This window comes from Musa acuminata, chromosome BXJ3-3 (genome assembly GCF_036884655.1).
Source record: "Musa acuminata AAA Group cultivar baxijiao chromosome BXJ3-3, Cavendish_Baxijiao_AAA, whole genome shotgun sequence".
In the NCBI taxonomy this organism is placed as follows: Eukaryota; Viridiplantae; Streptophyta; class Magnoliopsida; order Zingiberales; family Musaceae; genus Musa; species Musa acuminata.
The window spans coordinates 12,202,628-12,225,423 of NC_088351.1; the positions used below are offsets into that span (position 1 = coordinate 12,202,628).

Sequence of the window (22,796 nt, forward strand, 5' to 3'; positions counted from 1 at the left end):
TGAAAGACGCTTTTCATCTCTTGATTCAAATCATACGAAGAATAACATGTCACTCAATCTTCACCAATTTTCGACAAACTTCTGAACATCATGATGTAATGCTTATGTATGTACGTATCTTTTGGTTTGTTCATGTCTTGTGCAGCATGTAGAGGGACGGCCGAAAGCTTAATAGTCCTATTTTAGTTGGGTTAGCGGCCTCTTTAGGCTTGTAAATAAAGGTTGTGTCATGTGGACAAGTGCGAGAGATTTTCGGTCTGTAATGAACCATTTGACCCTTTGTTGTGCAACTGTTTAGAGCTTGTAAAGTCTGTTTATAATTTGTATTGTCTATGAAGTGTTTTTCGGAGATGTTTGCTTGTGGATCTCGATTGAGGCGTTCTCTCTAACCCGTTCTCTCTTTTGTTGGTCCTAAGGGATAATGGGAGGCTTCGGGGAGGCTGACCTTTGCGGACGGACACGCAAGGGGCAAGGGTGCCGCACGACTTAGGCAAAACCAGCTAAGTCCGTGACAGATGGTATCAGAGCGGGACAAGCACTCATAGAAACACTTAGCATGAAAATGTGGGGGACCTAGCGGGGCTGCGTTGAGGGTAGTCAACACACGCACGACCGTTTGAGGGAAAACAAGCATGAAGATGTAGGGAAAAGGAGTCGCTCGGAGGAGCAGGCATCTGACATTGGCATTCAGAGGAATGGCCAACCCTTCGCGTAAGAGGCACCACGAGAACAGGCACGCTTGGAAGAATGCAGAGTGCACAAAGGTTGGGATGGCTAAGTTTGAGCTACGACTCAACGTTGACAACAATACTTGATGGTGCTCAAGACAAGCGAGGCGCTTGGTAAAGGATGAGGCCATGCAAGGTGGACTGAGTTGTTAAGCGATCGAAAGAGTTGTGCAAAGCTCATAGAGGTGAGGGGAATTGCTAACTCATGCATGGGCTTGTATGCGGACGATGGAATGTTCGCGGCCATCCCAAGGCAACCGAAACTCGGCGCCATGGAGCATTGAAACTTTCTCTTCAGCATGTGAAGGATACGTCCGTAGGAGGCTGAAGTGTGCAACAAGTTCAGCATATTGCTAGGCCTTGAGGGGTGCAACAGGGGCTGTATTGACGTGGAGTCGCAATCTAGCAAGTGTGTTTGCAGGAGGCAGAACAATGCATAGTTTGTTCAGCAGATCGGAGTAGTCCAAGGGGATGGTGGTCTTCGAAACGAAGAGAGATGTTGCTCCAACGGGATAGTTATCCAGGAGGGATAAGTCCCGGCTCTCTAGAGGGAGGAATATGTGGGACGAACCTCACAAGTTGAGAAGGAGTACCTCAACAAACAACAACTCCACGAAGCTCAATGGACTGAGCAAGCAGCGAGAAGTTGTTGCATGATCTCGCCCGAGAGAATGCATTGGTGGATGCATTGCGAGATCAAGTGGGGGAGCGACCCAAAGCAACACAAATGAAGGCACACTTGGAGTCGATATGGAGATCGGACTCAAGGGAGGGCTGACCCGTGGAATGGTGGGAATGAGGGCTACCATCGACTCAATGCAAAAACGAGGAGCAGAGCAACTTGGGTGTAACTCGGCGAAGTACCCAAGCTGCATGAAGGGAGCCAGCATAGAAGTTGGAACATAGAGCAGAGGCACATTGCTTTCCTTAGACAGAGGTCAAGGACATGAACTCTTGCAAAGGCAAGAGTAGAATCATGTTGTTCCATAGGTCCTTCATTCTAACGGAGTGGACTCATCTTGCATGGTGCCAAAGACGAAAGGAGCTTCTGGGCACATGCACCTTATCTCGGAGGAGCATTTGATGGAGGAACTAAGGCGACTCAATTTGCGGAGGCGAAGTTGGGTTCAGAAGGCCTTAGCACAGGGCAAGAGGACACAGAGGTGGGTACTCTTGAAGAATATGCCATAGTGTTGCCATTCAAGTTGCCATGAAGGAAGTGGTGCACAGCGGAGATTGTGCTGGTAGGGGCAGAGGCCCAGGATCCAGACAATGGTGCACAAATTACAGTGAAGTCGATGGACTTCGGGAGCTACTAGGCGACGGACTGTCCTAGAGCAGTGCTTCATCTAGGTGTGACCCAAGAGTGGGTGGATGAAGGTCGATTGCCAAAGGAGCGAATAAAATCGAAGGTGGAAGAGACCCTGCGATGTATTGGCAGAGGCCACACATGAAGGGTTCACAATTCGAGTTCATCCCACAAGGATCAGAATGTAATAGAGATGTCACCAGGAGGCGACATGGTGCAGCGGATCGTGGTGGAACAGTTTGTGGCAATGCGATACACACGACATAGTCTCGTGAGGGACTATATCATATGGAGGTATGATCAGGAGCTACTGGAAGCTCCACTTCGGTGAACAACACGACGACAAGAAAGGCTATGGATTCAAGGAGTGAAGGCCATGGTACCGTAGAGGCGGGTCTTCCGTGCGTGCATTGAATTTTGCATCGGATGAAAGCCTTGGTCATCAGCATATGGGGGCTGTGTTCCACTAAGGGAAAAGTTCGAATGCAAGTACCAGTGAGTTCCATGGGAGGGACTTGATCGAAGCAGCTGGAGAGTTGGACTGCTCTAGAGCTTATATTCGCTTAAGGGAGCCCGGCAAGTCAGAGGACAAGGTCGAGTAAGCGAACGTTGCTACCAAGGAAGCTAGGGAGAACAGAATCAGTGCAAACCCTACAACGTGATGGCAAAGGCCATGCATGAGAGTTGCAGTATGTCTTTCCATCGACCAAACGGACTACTTGGAGAATACAAAGGTGTTGAAGTAGGGGCGAGGAAGCGACGACGAGTTTAGAGGAACTTAGCTACCCAAAATCAAGCATTAGTTAGAATGTAGGTGGACTCAGAGGAGTGCCACGGAGACATATCTACTGATCGTGAAGAAAAGGGATACAGATGCGAGGCGACGGATAGTAGGGCCATGGGCATGATAGCACTATGGTACCGCAGAGGCGGGACTTCCGTGAAAGTCATTGATCCCTTGCTCTAATTGAGGGAGAGCACTTGGTCGTGAAAGGGGCCGAGGAGGTGGAGCATGCAGATGCAATCTCTAAGTACCGAGACAAGGCTGAAGGGCAGAGGCCGAGGAACTTCGTAAGACCGATGTCAATGAGCTTCTCATCAAGATAGCCGAATGTGAAGGACTTCGGGTCATGCAAGAGTGCATAACCAAGGAACGAAGCAGGCAGTATACGGTGCTGTACCTTTGCTACTCAGTGGAGTAGGCGGTAGGGTTGATGGAGAAGACGATGCAATCCCAGAGGCGACCAAACCTATGAGAGAATTACTCCAAGTTGGGGTGAAAACTCCCTGCATTCAAGAAGTTCGATGACATTGAGAAGGTGAATCATAGTAACTAACTCAACGCAAGGAGTGCAAACACTTCAAGTACTTTAGAAGTGTGAGCAAAGAGCAGGCGAAGGCCAGTAATCAGCTCGATGCATGGAGTACAACCTCGAGGAGGCGGGCGAAGTCAAGTAACCTTTGCCTTCTCAACTCTTAAGAGAATAGGCGAAACCGAGTATCACAATTCTCTTATCTATCCAACAGAGGAGCTCTGCACAAGTTCAAAGACCCTTCGAAGATAATGGAAGATAATAGTTGTTAAATCCTCACCAACGGTGATCAGTGCTACTGAGAGTAGATTGTTCGCTTCATTTCCCAACGAAATGCCAATCGAAAGCAGAAGTGATGCGAACCTACTTGGATGTGACAACTAAGTGAAAGAAGAGTCAATGAGCAAATTTTGTGGAGGAAGGACCCAAAACTTCAGAAGTTTGCGAGACGATGCTCGTTAAAGCTCCAACAAGCATCCACCCAGTTCAAGCAGCATGAGGAATTTGAGAGACTAGCGTAGTAAGGCTGGTCTTTTCCTTCATTTGGAGGATCCGCAGGAATCAACAAGGATCAACACAACTCAGCCAACCCCACACCAAAGTCAGAGTCATTGGTGAGTTGAAGCAGCATAGCGGATCAAAGGTTCGACTACACAAAAACAGTAGCGGAGAGCAGTTGGGAGCCAAGAGACGCAGTGCAGCTGGAGCAGAAGATTGAAGACTCAACAAAGGCGAGGAGTTGCAGTGTCGACAAAGGCTTCGGCGAGGACGTCGAAGGAATAAGTGGGGGAGAATGTCACGGACAAACTTCTAAACATGATGTTTGATGTAATGCTTATGTATATCCGTGTCATTTGGTTTGTTCATGCCTTGTACAGCATGTAGAAGGACGCCCGAAGGCTTAATAGTCCCATTTTAGTTGGGTTGGTGGCCTCTTTAGGCTTGTAAATAAAGGTTGTGTCATGTGGACACGTGCGAGAGATTTTCGATCTATAATGGACCATTTTACCCTTTATTGTGCAACTGTTCAGAGCTTGTAAAGTCTGTTTGTAATTTGCATTGTCTATGAAGTGTTTTTCGGATATGTTTGCTTGTGGATCCCGATTGAGGCGTTTTCTCTAACCCGTTCTCTCTTTTGTTGGTCCTAAGGGACAATGGGAGGCTTCGGAGAGGCTGACCTTTACGGACGGACACGCAAGGGTGCCGCACGACTTAGGCAAAACCAGTTAAGTCCGTGATAGTACGTTGCAATTCAAGTTAGAACACAAGACGAAAGGAAGAATAGAAAAACCTGATAAAATTAGGATGGCAATCAATCGAGTGATGACTAAAAATCGATAATCGAAGCATTGATCGATCTGATCCACTCATTCGATAGATTTTGTTAAAACATCAGAATGGATCAATCGGATCACATAAAACTAGTCGGGTTTTGTAATACAGCTGAGATTATTACATTAATTCTAAATTCGAATTAAGGGAAGAAAAAAAACACACTTTTTTTTTTTATCCAATAGCTTCTCTACTTTTGTCTCATTCTCTCTCTCACTCTCTATCATTCAACTCTTCATCTTCTTCCCACGACACCTCTCTCTCTCTCTCTCTCTCTCTCTCTCTCTCTCTCTCCCACTTTAATCATCCCTCTTCCTGTGTTTTCCCTCGCATTCTATTCATTTCTGTTCCTTCGAAACTCCTTTCCCTCTCTCCCTTTGAATCCTTATAGTTTAAAACTCTTCATCTTCTTCATCCCGATCCATAGTTTAAAATTCCGATTGTGATATGGAGTTATTTTATATATTTTTATGATATTTCTTGATTAAAAGTACGACCATCGATCAGATGAACCGACTTCAACTTTCTGAGTGTTAAAAATAAAAAGAACAAATATCACTTTTAAAAAGTTTAAAAAAATATTATATCAAATAACACACAATCATACATATATATATATATATATATATATATATATATATATATGTGTGTATATATATATATATATATATATATGTATATATATATATATATATATATATATATGATGCCTGAGACATATTATTTGTATAACAATACACTAACCAATTCGAATATCTCAACAAAGATCATTTCACTTCATCTAAAATCTCGTAAAATAAATGTTCCATGTCTCGACAGTCACGACTTAAAAATCCTCTCACGTCTTTAGTACCAGGATACCAAGTAGTTCTCAAATTCATCCAATTCGCACAAGTCAAGAGGAAGAGCAGCTGCTTATTCCAAGCAAAATTCCATGTTACTCTTATTAGTTTCATACACATCTAAAAACTGAAATCAAAGTTACATAGGCTCTTTATATGACATGGGAGCATCTCTTTTCCAGATCAAACAAGAGTTCTCAACTCCACACAAAGATAACTGTCACGAGACTACAAAATCAAAGATCCACATCGCTTACATGTTTAACTCTTTGAGTTGACACTATTTACCTTGTTCTCATCTCTGAAAATGTGACTATAAAGACGATGACGTATGAGCTGGTCGCATCACATGATCCTGTTGTGAGGCTTTGCCCAAAACATTAAGAACTTTCATGCGATGTAATTCTTTACCTGCCAAAGAAAGCGGAGCCATGGATACAAGTAATTTCAAAGAAAGAAATGGATCACAGGCTACAGAAGGCTAAATTACCTTCCTCCAACAAGAGGTGTATTGCTCTTTTCTCCAACTCGACAGCATGCTTACTTCGACCAGCAGCAGATAAGGACTGGAGCACTGAATTATCAACACAAGATATCAGAAATCACCAATATATAACCTAGCAACCGAAAAGTTGACTTACTTTGCATATAATCCTCTTGGCCGGATTGATTGCAGTTCTTTAAGAACATCTGCAACTGAAGGAATCTTTCTCCCCGATCTTGATTATTCACTTTAAGTGAATCGTCAATTACAGGAGTTTCACTGATAACACTTGAGTCATGTGGTTCTGAAACTACTAACCCAGAGTTGGTCTTCTCACAAGAATTAAGATCCGACGGTCCCCCAAAAGTAGCAAGTTTAGGTTCCTGGATTTTATTCAGAACCAGATTTGGTTCCACCGTGACAACGCCTTCTGACATCCTTGATTCAGAAGATTCATCTTTATTAGCATTGCCTGAAGTGCCAGTCTTGGCTTGTTCTGTTTCAAGCCTTCTACGAACATAGACGAGATTTCCATGTGAACAAATTTTGCCTGGCATCTGAGAGCTGGAAGGATTTGCTGGACCATCGGATTGCTTCCTTTTGGATCCAGCTAATCTTGCAGAATCAGGGACAAATACCTTAATCAAATCCGGGTCTTGTCCCTTTTCTTTCAGAATAAAATTTTCTGGTTGCCAGTTAATGATATTCCCGGATTCATTTGACAACTCTCTCAGAGCAACTTTCTTCACTGAGACTGTTTGTTTCTTGTCTCCCGCTGGCATCGCACTCCTACCGCTGACCAATCTGTGTTTGCTGAACTTATCTATCATTCTATTGAACTATTGGTGAAGACAGTTCCTCACCCAAAATAAACTGAAGTGTAGCAAGCAGAAAAAAATGAAATGTGTAAATAATGAGAAATTAATTTCATAATGCAGCAGTGAGTAAGCAGCAGTCAGTAGCCAAAGTTAAGGCCACAAACAGCATCAACTCAATCTGCAGACAGGAGAGGCCCTGAAAATAGCTTTTGCCATCAAGAAGTTCAACATGCACACAATAACTAGATATCCCTATGAATCACTTTTTATATGTGTCTATAATACAAATACCTAAAAAGGGTTTGCCAATTTCTGAGGATTTCTTCCAAGTCAAGCTTCAGAAGCAAAAAAATAATGCTAATTTTTCACCCACCAAATAATCTTTTAAGCATTCATGTTAGTCCCTCTGTTTCCAACAATGGCCTTCACTAGGAACTTAGCAACAGCATTAAACAACCATTGTCAGACTGACAAAAAATCACTAAGTTTGTCGAACTTTTGTCAAAGACTTCTGGTATTATTTTAAAGAATGAGCGTATTAAGACATACATAGGATAGAGAGGTACAGAAGGAAGTTATATTAAGATTTTAACCACAGATATGGCATCCCTGTCCCACTCGGAAAAAAAAAAAAAAGAATTAGTTATATGCAGGAAAAATAAAGTGCAGAGCTATAGTATGAAAAATAGTAAATCATGGTCTGAACATCTTAAAATGCAGGGCAACCAATACTCATCAGGTTTCAATGAATTTGTAAATCATTATAATGCAATAGAACAGTGAATACCTTTAAGAGATTTTACTACAAAGTTTTAATATTGTACAAAATAAATTTATACATATAAAAGCAAACATATTGATACAGTTATATAAGGAGGCACAATAACCCTTATCTCCACAGCTAAATAGGTTTTATCTGTAACTCCAATCATGATTACTCAAGTAGCAAGGGAGCAACCTAATCACGTTGCCAAGACTTGCGCTATACATGTAACTATATGCATATATATTACATATGTCTGTATAGAGGAAGAACCTGATAAGGGGAATGATCAATAAGCATTGTAAAGAGCCAAGTGTGTGAAAATGATGTAAAGCCAAGTCAAACTCAATCACCAACCTTGTCTCTTAAGATTAGCTGTCTCAGTTTGATACTCAAGTATTACAGTTGGTATCTCCACAAATCAATATTTAGGCAAACTGCTTGTCAAAATCTCTCATATATGGTGCAACCACAAGAAAAGAAATTGTTGAACATATATCATCTTCTTACTAAGGTGGAACCATTTCTAGGTCTAAGAAGCTAAAAATTAAAGAATTCATGATGGAGTAATGTTTTAGTCTTAATCTAAATAGTATTCTCCTGCCTTGCAGATATTTAAGGGAGCATGTTTAGAAGCAACATGCATGCTTTTGGCTATCGAACTAAATTGTTGCTTGAAATAACTAAAAATGTTGCTCATGAAAATTTATGACCAATTCAAGTTAGTTTGTCAATACATAGATCCATGTGGTCTGAACTGAAGGACACACCATAATATAAGGAACCAGAACAAAGGCACCTTAGAAGTCTGGTAGAGGAATTGGATAAGCCTCAAACTAAGCCTCAAACCAAGTTCAAACCAGTTCATTGTACAAAATAAGCCTCAAACTAAGACCCAAGTTCAATGTAGAGGAATTGGATCAAAAAAATTTTGGACTCTACAGCATCAACTAAGACTGGTAGAACTTAGAAGTCCCATCCACCAAGGTAAAATCTGAGGGAGATGGCCATGCCCCAAATGATGAATGGGCATAAATTGGTCTTTTGTCACATATGCAAAAGTTACAATTGTATTTGCAAACATAAAGACTGAAAGCAGGTTCATTGTTAAATTGATTGAACACCATTTTTTCTTTGTCATTATCACATTGTGGGCCAAGATAAGTGGGACAAACTTTTATAAACAGAGATATAATTAAGCATCATGTATCCTCCCAATACAGCATAACTGAACAGCATCAGATAGCAAGTTGCATTCATGGACAGATACCAACTGAAGCCACACATGGCAGTTGGTTGATCTCACAGCTACAGGTCTCATATTGCAACTTCAATTGTTCATGAAACAGTATTGTCTATGACGAGTTTTGACAATAACTAACAATAGACAGGGAAGTATGTCAAGCGAATAACTTATGTACATGAGACCCGCTGAAAGTTTGGTTGAGTCAGGAAAAAGAGTCTAAGAAGCTACAGTTGGTACTTTTGTTTTCAACAGCAAAAAAGAAAACACATGAAATAATCACGGCATTTGACAGAAACTCAAATCCGTTGCAACTCAACCTAAACCAAAGTTAGGCCTGGGTTGCACCAGTGGCACTTCGGTTGTGACCAGTCATATCCCTTGGGCAACCAGTAGTATACATTCAAAACATGATGCATGAAGTGTTGTAAATACATGTACTTAATATTTTTTATTTTGAATTTGCACATCCTAAATCATTTGTCCTACAAGTAAAATTTTGCTAGTAAGAAGCCACTAAAGAAACAAGTAGCACTAGGAGAAAAATTGAGCAGAAGAAACACAGTAGAATCTTGAGTTCATGACAAGGATTGGAGCCACTCCAGTGACACCCCAAAAATCACATATGAGTCAACATTTAAAACATGAAACAAATTGATATTATCTTAATGCTTATCACTCTTGTCCATATGATTCAACTGGATACCATTTTTGTCAAATGAAAGGGTCAAAATTGCTCTCTGTATATGGGATTTGTTACTTGACAGTTGATGGAACTTGTTACTTGCTCATTTGTGACCTAAGAGACCGGGTTTCAACTCTTAAAACAGTTTCTTTAGATATAAAGATAAGGTCGTGTACATTGACCCTCCCCAAATTGGCGGGAGCCTCATGTGCCAGGTATACTTTTTTGAAGATGAGACTTGATATCCAAATTAAAATCAATCAATTAGCCAAGTTCTAACCGGCTCTGATATGGCCAAAGATAAACATACTGGATGATTTGTGATTTGACATTCTCAAAAGATTGATAACCTTATTGGATGCATATTCTGAAAAGATGTAAATGATATAGTGCATGTTGCATACGTGTTTGAGACAAAAAGTGGCATGAGCATATGTTTGACATAATAAAATGATCTTAATGTGATAACTTCTCCCCTAACTTCATTCAAATATCCAACACTTAATCTTATAAACCAGCATTATCCAACTAGCAACTAGTGTCGAATCTGTCAAGTTAACTTACTCTAAAATATCCAAATCTAACATGCCACAAGAGTTTCTTATACCATTCAATTATCAACATTTTGTTTACTAGTGATTATTCTTAGAACTGATAAATTAACTATCCTGGAACAAATAATATAATGTGGTTGATTGCAAAAATCAAATCCATGATTCTAGAATTACCTAAATTTCAATACATATTGGTCATGCAGAGGAGAGAAGTATAAATCAAATATCTAAGCATTCATATTCCACCAACTTTGATGACAAGGACAAGGTACAAAATAGCAATATAGAAAATACATGCAACACTTTATAAAAAAAATTCTAAGAAAAGATTATGGTTTAAAGGCAAAATAGAAATATAAGAAATACATTTCTTGATGACAAGAAATGCATGCTCTAAGATCAAAAGGAATTTATTTTATATATTATTCAATAGGTTGAACAAGTATGCAGAAAAGGTAGCAAGAAAACCAATTTACAAGAGTGAATGGTCAGATATTCTGCTTTTCCATAGGCCGCTTAGCTGTAGAGTTAAAAAAGAAAGTCATTTGTATTTCTAGAATAAGTTCATGTCTCCAAATTCCATTTCAAAAGCAATGGTAATTTCTTAAAGCTAACAACAGAGGTTCAATGTCACTTAAGTTCCTCCTTATTTGTATTCACTCTGTTTCACTTTACAAGCATTATTATATTGATTCTTGCATGCTCCGATGAGACATAGATCTTCCTTCACCCTTCAACTTCTAGATCTCATACCCCTTCACTATTCTTGATCAAAGCTCATATTTCTCCAAATGCATTCAGAAAGTGATTGTATCTCTAGACAAGGGGAATAGATGTCAGTTAACTTTTCAAGCTGCATTCTATCAAGTCTCACATGCTAGAATGACACAAGTGCCTCGTTCGTCATTTAACTGTTTAAGACTCTCAAATCTCAAACCAGCTTGAATCATCTCAGACCAAGCAAGATACCACCACCTCACATGCCAGTACAGTATTTTAGAAACACCATCTACATACTAGCACACAAATACCATATTCCTATAAATGATAAAACAGTAAATCAATCATGACCAAGCCTATGCAGACCAGCCATAAAAATTTACAACGAACAAACTGTCCACTGATGATTGATGCAATGATTCCATTGTCCAGAAAGCTCCAAAAAAATGTATGAGAAAAATAAATCAGTTCAACAGCAATGGTAGAGAGGTTAACAAGACAAGGCTCTATAATTAATAAAGCAGAAGCAAAACCAAAAATTTGAAATTTAGCACACAAATTGAACTCAAAACTACTATGCTCAGCTGTCGTTATGAGAAACAAACCACATCTAACCTAAGTCAGCAGCACTATCTTCAGAAATAAAACATGACCCAAAGGGTAAATATAGGGTCTTTGTCGTCTAGTGTGCAAATCAGAAGCTATTTTATTCCATGTGTAATTGATCAAAGAAAGATTCACAGCAAACTCACGAAACGTCTTTACGGACATTGCACTAGATGAAATTGTCACCGCCCCTGACTCAGCCCAAAAGGAGGCCACCAATTAACGGGAAACTAAAGAGGATGTTCCTGAGAGCAACGAACTTTCAAATAGGAATCATCACCGTCCACCGGTAAATATTTCTTTTTTAGGTTCCAAAGGGGGAGAATTTCCAATTGAGCTATCGCAGGGAAACATCGATCACACAGGGCTCGATCATAATGGGATACCATATGGACGCGGAATTGCTCTCTCATTCGTGCGAGAAAGCATCAAGAAAGGAATTTGAAGCGAAACAAAGCAGGGCATGAGGATGGAATAGAACAACCCACCTGGATCGCCCGTTAACTCCACCAGCAATGCGGGCCATCGTGGGCTGCCGAAGAATCGAACACGAACGCGAATACGAGGAAGAAGGGAGATATGAAAGACGAGTAGAAGGAGAACGAACGGTGTTGGAGGACGAGAGCGAGAGAGAGAAAGAGAGAGAGAATTGGAGGGACGAGAGCGAGAGCGAGAGAGAGAGAGAGAGAGAGAGAAGCGAGGAGGGGGGAGATGTGCTCGAGATAAAGCTATCTGCGGGTTCGTGCAAAGAGTCATGTATGCGAGCGTCCAATCCACCATGGATGTGGGTGGAGATGATGCGGCATGTATGGACCCGATTATGCCACGTATGCACTAGAAGATAAATCAAATAATAACATGTTAATATTATATATATATATATATATATATATATATATATATGTATATACACATATATGTATATACATATATGTATATATACATACATATATATATAATCTGACACTTATCGACAATCTCAATAGGTTATATCACACATAAATAACGGATATTATATATATATATATATATATATATATATATATATGCATAAAAAGCAAAAGATCAAACTGATCTCAGCAAAAAAGTAGCTTGATTTTATTATTAAAATATTGAGACCATAATAAAACAAATTCTTTTTTATTTAAATGCAACAACAAGATAAACTCTCGTCCCTGATTCTTTAGTTCACATGTATAAAATGTACTTCAATTAAAACGTATACGTCATAAATAATGGATATTATATATGCATTAAAACCAAAAGACCACTCTCAAAACTACATAATTATATATGCATTAAAACACAATCCACTCTCGACGAAGGGGCTTTTGATGATCAGATCATTTCCTTCAACATTTCTTTTGATGCCTGAAGATTCTCAAAGCATATATAATTAAGCATGCGCAACCAAAAGATGTGACCAAAAATAATACCTGGCTGTAAAAAGTTGGAATGATAATAATTTTTAGGATTCATATTTACAATGAGTCAATATATATCAACAGAGACATCTGAAACTGAGACATAACCGTTTATAGGTTACACAACTCGAAAAGTATATATGATTATGCCTTGCAAAATTATGAAGTTGAAACCATCGTTATAGTTGTGAGCTAAGGGAAAAATGGCAAAGCAAACATGAAGACTATCTATCCACCAATATTCCTTAAGAGCCAATCAACTGCCGCATGGACATTTCCAGAAGTGGCACTCAAAGCCCGAATGTTTGCTGGAGTGTCCAAGAAACCCATTTCTTGTAGCTGGGATAGCTGTGTTGCATATCGTTCTTCTGGTGGCACTGCAAGACATAGACCCATAGAAATGTTTAACACTTGGGAAATTTGGAATACAGATTTCGATCGCAAAAGGATATTCTGGTATTAATTGACACAGGCTAGAAGGCATATAACCATCAGGGTTATTAGGAACACCAGCACCAGGTCCAAGCCCACCGAACATGTTCATCAGGAGCTCCAGTCCACTGGTATTTGTAGTCCCTGCATCAAAACAAAATGATAAATGCATCTTGTATTTAAAATGCATCCATTGTGCAGAAATATCATTAAGACAGAAAGACTTGAGATCTTATGGAAAGCCATATCACAGATCTAGTGAATGAACATGGGATCGAGAGGCCCCAAGGACCAGATACATTGGATGATTTCCTCGTACCTGCTGCACCACCGTCATTCTGATTTTGTTCCCTGCAACGACGATCATAAAGTCGGTGAACAAATCAAATTTTGAAATGCATGCCAGTAACTAACTCATCTTAAGGTGCAAAGGCAACAAACAGTCAAAGCTCGGCTCCAATTGTGCTTTTGCACTAGTTCATATATCAAAAAGAAAATGAAACTTAACAACATTCTTTTTTTTCAAATTTCAATCTTAGTCAATCAAACAAGATTTCACCCATGGACATTAAAGAAAAAAGGCAAGCTCAACCAATCCTAGACAAGCACAAGTACTTTATCTAGTTTGATGAGTGATAATATGTAAAGGTTAATGAATAGCAGAATAACAAAATAAAAGGAATCAATCTTATATAAGTGATAACTTACTGGCTCGACTGTTGCCGAACAACCTGGGATAGAAGTGATTGCTGAAAAGATTGAAGTTGCTGCAAAGGGGAAAAATAAAGACTTGAGAACAGAAAACCAGAAACAAATTATGATTGCAAATGAAGCTACCTGCAACATCTCAGGAGAAGTAAGCTGACGAATCAATTCTGGGTTCTGCAACATATCTCTAAGTTGGGAATTGGACCCCAACGAGCCACCAAGTTGCTGATTCAATACCTAATAATAAGCAACAATCAGACATGGACTAGCAAAAATTACAGCTCTGTCTCACTCCTAATAGATAGCAGATACCTGATTCATAAACTGAGGGTTGGAGAGAAGGGACTGCATCATCTGCATAATGGCTGGATTCTGCAGAAGCTGATTCAAAAAGGATGGATCCGGCATGCCACCAGCCATCCTTTCCAATTCTGGCAAACCAGGCCCACCTAACCCCGCAATGGCTGGAGATCTTCCATCATTTGCAGGGGCTTGTCTAGTGTTTGTAGTTCGTGCACCTCCTGCTGTTGCATCAACTTTTAATACATAACAAATAAACCATATGAAGAAATAAGAATATCAAATCACTTACCTGTTCTGCCCCATGGGTTTGGTAGTGGGTTACTGTTTGGTGCAGCAGTTTCGTTTGTTGCATCGGAATCAGTAACGGACTGGTTTGGTGTCTGATCTCTTGCCTGCATAGCACCCAGATTTCCCAAAAGTGCAGCAAATGGGTTTCGCTCCAAATCGTTGCCCATGTTCCCTGCTCCAGTTGTAGCATTCAGGAATGGCTCCTGAACAGTTTCATACATGCGCCTAAGCATGTTGAATCCTTCTGGGGATGACTCAATGTTGCTCATAGCCCTATCAGTGTTCCGCATTAATTCTCTCATGAGTTCAGGATTCCTCATGACTTCCAGTGATTGTCGTAGTGTACTAGGGTCATTAAGGACATGTGCGAAATCAGGGTTACGGTCTATGATTTCACGCATTTGAGGATTGTTCATTATCATATTTCGCAACAGGTCAGGATTATTTATCAGACTCTGAACGGCAGGCATATTCATTATTTCCCTCATCATGCTAGGATTTTGAGCAAGCTGCTGCTGCATCTGATTAAGATCTGGTAAACCAAACCCCAAAAAACCTGAACCACTACCATCTCTTCTGTTAACACCAAGGCCAGGGAAAAGCGAGCCTCCAAAATCAGCTCCAAATCGGCCGCCTTCATTAGAACCACCACTCTCAACACCTCTAGTGTTGTTCGGAACCCTTGAAGCTCCATTGCTAGCTACAGTCACATCAGCAGATGCAGCTGGTGGTATTGAACCACGAACCAAATGAATTGTGTGATCTGACTCCAGCCCTAGGAAGGACAAAAGACAAAAGGAAGCCTTAAAATAATGCCAGTGAATGATGGAGACCAAGAGAACCAACCACATCCATGCAGTCATCTAGCCTTAATGGTCACTAACTAAAGCACAGAGAGCAACAAGGTGACCACACAATTAACAAGAAATGAGGTGGTACTAAACAGAAAATAAACAACTTACAATCACTCAGTTAGCCAGTATGATTGATGCCTAAAATAACAAGAGGATTAAATATGAAAGAAATGAAAAAAAAAGAAATCTGCTGTACTACTTCAAGGTAGGAGTCAACCATCATAAAATTAGATCAATATGGATTCAAGTAAGTCCAATTGTAACAAGAATGTCAAGGAATCAAGCAGGATACTATGGAAAAATTCAACAAACTTTTAAGCTCCAACCATACCATATAACAATAACTTATCATGTTTTTTTATGTGGTAAAAGATCTACTTGAACAATTTTATGTAGTAATAATTATATTTATTGTGTCCTTGCCAAGATTTCTAGCCTGCTGGACGGACAGTACAGTACAAGTTGGCCCAGTTTGTAAACAAATCAGGAGACAATTCAAAATCAACAAAAATGTAAAAAAGTTGTAGATAAATAAAACAAAGACTACTTGAACAATTTTATGTAGTAATAACTATGTTTTTTATGTCCTTACCAAAGTTTATAGCTGGACAGACAGTACAGTACAAGTTGGCCAAGTTTGTAAACAAATCAGGAGACAATTCAAAAATCAATGAAAAAAAAAAGTTGTAGATAAATAAAACAAAGACTGACACAAGCAAATTTGTGGTTTGGCATACAAGTTCATGTCAACGGGCAAAGATGGATATGATGCACTCTGTTGAAAGGAGAATAGAACAAGAGAGTTGATGCCCACACATACAACACTAGAATCCCCAATGCACACATTATAAAGGAAGACCCTAATAGAATAGGAGTACAAAAGTCAAATGCAAATACAAATCCTTCCCACCACCACAGACCTTTCCTTCCCTGAGTTGTTTTCTTCTGAAAATATTGCTGGCCTGACATGCCAGTATGGGTCAAACTCGAAGCACACCAAACAAAAAGCATGAGAAGCCTATAACAGTTTAGAGAATTTCATATGTACCCTAAAACAGAATACAGATGCAAATTTTCACACATGAGAGTTCAAATTAGCAGATATCCCCTTATAATTTGTAAAAAAAATTCATACACCCAGTTCTTTTATAAATGTACAAAATTTCTAATTTGAAGAGTATTAATAAAGACCACTAGAGAGGGTTTTCATGATAGATAATCATAAATGTCTGTTTATTTAGAGGGGCACACAACTTTAGGGGAGCAACTATGCAATGTTGCCAGCAATCTAATCTAAAAGACTAAAACTAACCCCAGATAGGATAAAACTATACCTAAACTCAGTCTCATCAAAATTGCATCAACTCAAAATTCTAGTGAATATTTTTACCCTAAACTGTTTGTCAGGTTTTCTTCTGTGGTCCAATTCCTTTGTAGTACTTCACTGCACTATAAATTATTCACGATATTTTGCTCATGCAAATTAAGTGATGTATAATAATTAATCCACATTTAGTTACGGCATGCTTCTTTTGTACTGACAAAAATGTGGCAACAACTTCATTGCAAGCCAGTTCATAACATAATATAATTGAGACCACCACTTGCCTTCCACTCAAAGCTTCATCATTAACTTTTTGTATACTTTGTGAACAGTTATATATGATTAACATATCACTATACACATATTTTACACAAGATCCACAAGCAATATAGCTAAATTGAAATGTATGTTACCCTCAAGTATAACCATGAATAAGCTTAAAAAGACCAATTGACTGTCTCCTTTCCTTCTCAAAGAACAAGAGATGTCATAAAACTGACTCACAGCTCAATAATGTAACAAAGTTAATCACAGGACAATTATTATTAAGTTAATTACAGTAACAAATGTGTCAACTTGTTTTGCTCTTAACAGACTGTAAAAGACTCCAACTTGCTCAATTGTCTATGACATCCAGTAAAATATTAAGCGATAATCCCTACACCCTAAGGAAATACCATCTTCCATCTTTACAGAAAAAGAATGGTCAAAATGCAGCATATCACCAGTTTGCCAGTTACATGTTGAAAGATTTGGAATACGTACCTAAGTATTTCCATGTCAATATATGATAACTCACATTTCTAAAAACAGTTTTGAACTGTCAACCAAGTAACCGGTAGAATGAGTATACACTAAAATCTGCCAGAGTTGCATGCTCTTAAGGCACTGCAACCACTTATCTGACATCAATTGCTCCAAGTCATCCACCTTGCAGGATAAACTAGTCTACCAAGAATCCAGCTATAATACGACAGCCTCATGCAGAAAATAATTGCATTGATCTAACTATCCAATCATTTTTCTACACTTATTAGTTAATGACAGGAACCAGAATTTTCATCCCATGTTCAATTTTCCAGAATTTTTTATTTTTTTCCATATCTTTCACATTGGAGAAATTAGACCTATCATTGAGACATGCTATCAGCTCAAGACCACAACTATAGTCCATATATTGGTCTAAATTCAACACAATATTTTATATGATTGGTTGAGCTCGGATACAAAAAATTAGGTCTTATTAAGTCACCAGAAAGTACAGGCAAGTCCTTAATAATTTATGCTCGGTCCAGACCATAAGAATCTCTATAAAATCAGAATAAATACTTTATCCTCTTTGCGGATAATAAACAATAAACCTTAGACAGCCCGATTCACTAAATACCTTTTGGCCATCAGTCGTTACAGATCATGAGATTTTACTTTCAATTTTGTTATGATAGAAGTGCCTCTCTGGGAGGATATCTTCACCCCTTGAAGAAAGGAGGCAAGGCCGTTGATAGGAGGTGAAAATCCTAAATATTTTAAGGGGCAGCAAGACAGAACATAAAGTCCAAAAGCATTTCCATCTTGAAGTTGTGCGCTGACACATGATAAATATTCATTTCAATATATATTTCTTGTTCAACGTTTGATCAAAGCATCGAAAGCTTTCATCCTTTACGCATCCGCTAGTGATTATTTTTGACATCTTGCATTTCTTATGCTATATCGCGTCTCTTTAAGGAAGATTCTCTCGTTAACAGGCAACCAATTCTGAAAATGACATCTATCTACAAAATAAATAGGGAGATATGATCAACAGGAGATGAACAAAGCAAAAGGACACGAAATCAGGCGACGCACCGTAGCTCTCCAGTGTCTGCTCGTCCTTCAAGATCCGCCCTTTGTAGATCAGCCGCTGTTGCTCCACCGGGATGTTGCACTTCTCAACCAGGGCAGCCTTGAGGGCCGCGACGGTGGAATCGAGAGCGGTCTGCACCGAAAACTTGGACCCGCTCGAGGATCGGACGTGCACAGTGACGGCGGCTGCCCCTCCGACGGTGTCGGAGCCGCTTGCGTGGCCGGAATCCCCGTCGGTGCCCATAGCCCTAGGCCAAGGACGATCGGGTCCCGATCCAAAGAAGCGCGGCTCGAGAAAGGGAAGGGGACCGGGCCTCTCTCTAGCTTGCAAGGGAGGAAAGGGAGCGATCGGAAGCTTCAGGAAACGGTATTCGCGCAATCAAAAAGGGGGAAGAAGAAGAAATAAAAGAGAAAAAGTTAACTCTTTTCTCTTTTTTATATTTACTTCAAGGGGAAGGAGGGACTTCTCACGTGATGTGGACGTGTACAGGGACGCGTCACGCCCGTCTCACGTGACAAAGGAATGGGGTTGTCCGGTTGTTTAAATGTCGGTTTTTTATATTAAAAAATATATATATATATAATTATAATTATAATTGTTGGTGAACATTGGTGTCAGCACAGCCTGATCCACGGGTCAATGTCGGAAGTCTTCTACCGGCTGAGCTGGATGTCGAGGTCGATCGGACCCTCGTGACTGGGTGCTGATCAGCATTTCTTGGTGTGCTGATCGAGGCGGTATGTATATCGTGCTGCGTCTCTCCTTCTCCGGGGTGGTTGGCAGCTCGTCTTCGTGAGATGGTCATGTTTTCTTGTAAAAATAGCCCTCGTCGGGATCACCCGACGAGGCCCCTCCGACGAGCAAGTCAGTGAAGTGATAAATTGATTTTTCTTCCCCCCCTTTTCCTGGATCAGGTCGGGGGTATTTATACTTACATGCGGGAATTGGTCGGGCTCTGGTCCGACATGGCCATTGACTCTAGGGGCAGAACAACCTCTCTAACGAGGTGGCATCTTCAGGGGTGCTTGAGCAGCGTTAGACGACATTGCCCTAACGGTAGACGACACCGACCCCAGCCCTTGGGGTGGTCAGGCCACACAGTCGCACCGTTGGAGTTTGACGTGGCATGCACCCCGCGGTTCTGGAGGCGTACGGTGTTGCATTGATCTGTAGCGTTTGTCGGTAGTTCACATAGGGCCAAAATATACCCTATTACTCCCCCCTCCCCCCCCCCCTCCGAGTCAGCACGACCTGGTCCACGAGTCAATGTCGGGAGTCTTCTGCCCGCTGAGTTGGATGCCGAGGTCGACCGGGCCCTCGCGACGGGGTGTTGATCAGCGTTCCTTGGTATGCTGCTCCGGGCGCTATGTATGCCGTGCTGCGTCTCTACTTCTCCGGGGTGGTTGGTAGCTCGTCTTCGTGAGATGGTCGTGTTTTCCTACAAAAATGGCTCTCTAATGATTGAGGCGTTTGGATCACCCGATGAGGCCTCTCTAATGAGCAAGTCAGTAGAGTGATTAATTGATTTTTCTCCCCCCCCCCTCTTTTTCCCGGATCAGGTCGATGCGTGCGGGAATTGGTTGGGCCTTGGTCCGACATGGTCATTGACTATGGGGGCGGAACAACCTCTCTGATGAGGTGGCATTTTCGGGGGTGCTTGAGCGGCGTCAGACGGCACTGCCCTAACAGCAGACGACACCGCCCCCAGCCCTTGGGTGGTTAGGTCGCACAGTCGCACTGTTGGAGATTGACGTGGCATGCATCTCGCGATTCTGGGGGCGTACGGTATTGCGTCGGTATGTAGCATTTGTCGGTGGTTCACATAGGGCCAAAATACGCCCTATCACTTCACCACCGCCCTCCCCACCCCCCCCTCTCCGAGGTGTGCTGACGGATCGCTGACGGTCCGGGAGGCATGCTTGGGTTTGAGGGATATGATAGCGTTGGGCTTTTTATGGGAGGAATGAATTGATTTGTAGGGGGGTAATTTCAGGGGGGCGGTGCCCAGTGATCCGGACAAGACTGACCTCGCCGGTCGAACGGTAGAGTCCTATTGAGGCGAAACCAAAGCGTCGAAACCGGTGAGGCGAGACCTGTGCGGCGAGGCTGGATTGACTCGTTGGGGGGTGTTTTAGAGGGGCGGTGCCTCATGCTTCGAGCATGATTGACTTTGTCGATCGAACGGTCAAGGCCTCTTGAGGCGAAACTGGAGTGTCGAAACTGGCGAGGTGAGACCTACGTGGCAAGGCTGGATTGACTCGTCAGGGGGTGTTTTAGAGGGGCGGTGCCCCGTGCTTCGGGTAGGATTGACTCTGCCGATTGAACGGTAGGGGCCTATTGAGGAGAAACCGGAGCGTCGAAACCAGCGAGGCAAGACCTGCGCGGTGAGGCTGGATTGACTTGTCGGGGGGTGTTTTAGAGGGGTGGTGCCCTGTGCTTCAGGCAGGATTGACTATGCCGATCGATTGGTAGGGGCATGTCGAGGCGAAACCGATGAGTCATAGGTCGGATAACGGGTTTGGCATGGCCCGGAGTTATGATTGTCGAGATGTGACTAGGGCGTGGCTCAGGCATTGGATTGGCCGAGGTGTGCTGAGGTCGTGGCTCAGGCGTTGGATTGGCCGAGGTGCACTGAGGCGTGGCCAGGGCGTTGGATTGGCCGAGATGCGAGGCTCGAGCGTTGGATGGCCAATGTGCATGGCTCAAACGCTGGATTTGGTTGAGATGTGATTCAGGCATTGGATGGCCGAGGTGTGTGGCTTAGATGCTAGATTTGGTCGTGGTGCATAGTTCAGGTGTTAGATGGCCGACGTGCATGGCTTGGACATTGGATTTGGCCGAGATGCAACTCAGGTGTTGGATGGCCGAGATACGTGGCTCGGACGCTGGATTTGGTCGAGATGTGACTCGGGCATTTGATTGGCCGCAAGGCGTGGCTCGGGCATTGGATCGGGCCGAGATGTGACTCGGGCGTTTGATTGGTCGCGTGGCATGGCTCGGGCATTGGATCGGGCCGAGATGTGATTCGGGCATTAGATTGGCCGCGAGGCGTGGCGCAGACGTTGGATTGGGTCGAGATGTGACTCGGGCATTAGATTGGCTGCGAGGCATGGCTTAGGCATTGGATTAGGCCGAGATGTGACTTGGGCATTTGATTGGCCGTGAGGCATGGCGCGGAATGTAGTTTTTGGAATGTCATCTTGACATACCCGAATTTGGTGGTAACCGGATCGGTGGTCCAACTTCGTGAAGACTTGAGCTCCTTTTAATTCATCAAGAAGTTCATCCACCATTGGTATTAGATAGTTGTCCTTGATGCTGATGTCATTTAAAGCTCGGTAGTCGATGCACATCCGCCAAGTTCCGTCCTTCTTACGCACAAGTAGCACAGGTGAGGAATAGGGGTTGCAACTTGGCCGAATCACCCCTATTTCAAGCAACTCCTTTATGATATTTTCAATTTCATCTTTCTAGAGGTGAGGATATTGGTACGGCCGAGTGTTCACTGGTGGCTTGCCTGGAAGGATTGGAATCCGATGGTCAGTTTGCCGAGTAGGAGGAAGACCGTGCGGCTCAGCAAAATGTTAGCAAATTCAGCAAGCAATTGGGCGAGATTTTGATCTTCAATTTCTATTTTCTTCCCCTCTGGTTACTTCTAGAGATGCATCAAAAAGCCACCATTTACCTTGTGTAAAACTTTCTCCATTCGTTGGGTTAAAACGGTGGTTACGTTGCTTCCGCGCTTCCCGCATAGGATGATTTGTTTGCCTTTGCAGTAGAATTTCATAATTAATTTGGAAAAGTTTCAAGAGACATCAGCTAGCATCATTAGACATTCTATGCCAAGCATGGCCTCATAGTCATCAACCGATACTATACTTAAAAATCTGTGCTGTAGAAAATTTCAGCCGCATATTGTTGCCTTAACCCATCTATTTGCAATCTTTTTTGAATGAAATTTCTTATACACTTCATAGATCATCTTGGCTTCCATCTATGATTGATCTATTAAGAAATTCATCTCTAAAAACGATTTTGTGTTGCTGTAAATTTTTATCATAACCCGTTGAAATTTCTCGATGAGAATTCTGCAATCGCAACTTGCACCAATTTCCTTGCTGTTATACTGCCGAAATTTTCTGCAGCCTTTGAGCAACAACTTGGAGGGAGGAACCCCTATAGAGTTCCAAGGAGGCCGATCCCTTAAAGAGATCAACCCC

General features: G+C 41.7%; 2 protein-coding genes across 4 annotated transcripts; both read right to left on the reverse strand.

Moving 5' to 3' along the window:
- Positions 1-5,597: 5,597 nt before the first annotated feature.
- Positions 5,598-12,124, reverse strand: LOC135581915 (uncharacterized). Of its 2 annotated transcripts, none has more exons than XM_065141397.1 (4): positions 11,886-12,124; positions 6,166-6,812; positions 6,015-6,098; positions 5,598-5,935 (listed from the first exon to the last, which is right to left on the reverse strand). In XM_065141397.1, the coding sequence occupies exons 1-4, from the start codon at positions 11,921-11,923 to the stop codon at positions 5,838-5,840; spliced, it is 867 nt and encodes a 288-aa protein (XP_064997469.1). In that variant the 5' UTR covers positions 11,924-12,124; the 3' UTR covers positions 5,598-5,837. The 2 variants fall into 2 exon arrangements, with proteins under 2 accessions (XP_064997469.1, XP_064997468.1); XM_065141396.1 differs by having other exon boundaries at positions 6,166-6,881; positions 11,886-12,025.
- Positions 12,125-12,838: 714 nt separating this feature from the next.
- Positions 12,839-18,979, reverse strand: LOC103977283 (ubiquitin domain-containing protein DSK2a). 2 transcript variants are annotated; one of them, XM_009392757.3, is made up of 8 exons: positions 18,579-18,979; positions 14,554-15,327; positions 14,274-14,482; positions 14,091-14,198; positions 13,962-14,020; positions 13,573-13,604; positions 13,311-13,397; positions 12,839-13,198 (listed from the first exon to the last, which is right to left on the reverse strand). In XM_009392757.3, exons 1-8 carry the CDS (start codon positions 18,817-18,819, stop codon positions 13,050-13,052), a joined length of 1,659 nt encoding a protein of 552 aa, XP_009391032.2. In that variant the 5' UTR covers positions 18,820-18,979; the 3' UTR covers positions 12,839-13,049. The 2 variants fall into 2 exon arrangements, with proteins under 2 accessions (XP_009391032.2, XP_009391031.2); XM_009392756.3 differs by having other exon boundaries at positions 14,274-14,485.
- Between the last annotated feature and the right edge of the window lie 3,817 nt (positions 18,980-22,796).

Bases quoted from the DNA above. Each gene is read 5' to 3' on its own strand.
- LOC135581915 (XM_065141397.1), bottom strand. From the start codon at position 11,923: ATGGCCCGCATTGCTGGTGGAGTTAACGGGCGATCCAG. The intron at 6,813-11,885 runs GTGGGTTGTTCT...CAGCAAACACAG, and splicing joins GGAGTTAACGGGCGATCCAG to ATTGGTCAGCGGTAGGAGTG. The intron at 5,936-6,014 runs GTAATTTAGCCT...TTTCTTTGGCAG, and splicing joins ACACCTCTTGTTGGAGGAAG to GTAAAGAATTACATCGCATG.
- LOC103977283 (XM_009392756.3), bottom strand. From the start codon at position 18,819: ATGGGCACCGACGGGGATTCCGGCCACGCAAGCGGCTCCGACACCGTC. The intron at 14,199-14,273 runs GTATCTGCTATC...GCTTATTATTAG, and splicing joins ACCCTCAGTTTATGAATCAG to GTATTGAATCAGCAACTTGG. The intron at 13,398-13,572 runs GTACGAGGAAAT...GTTTTGATGCAG, and splicing joins GAATGACGGTGGTGCAGCAG to GGACTACAAATACCAGTGGA.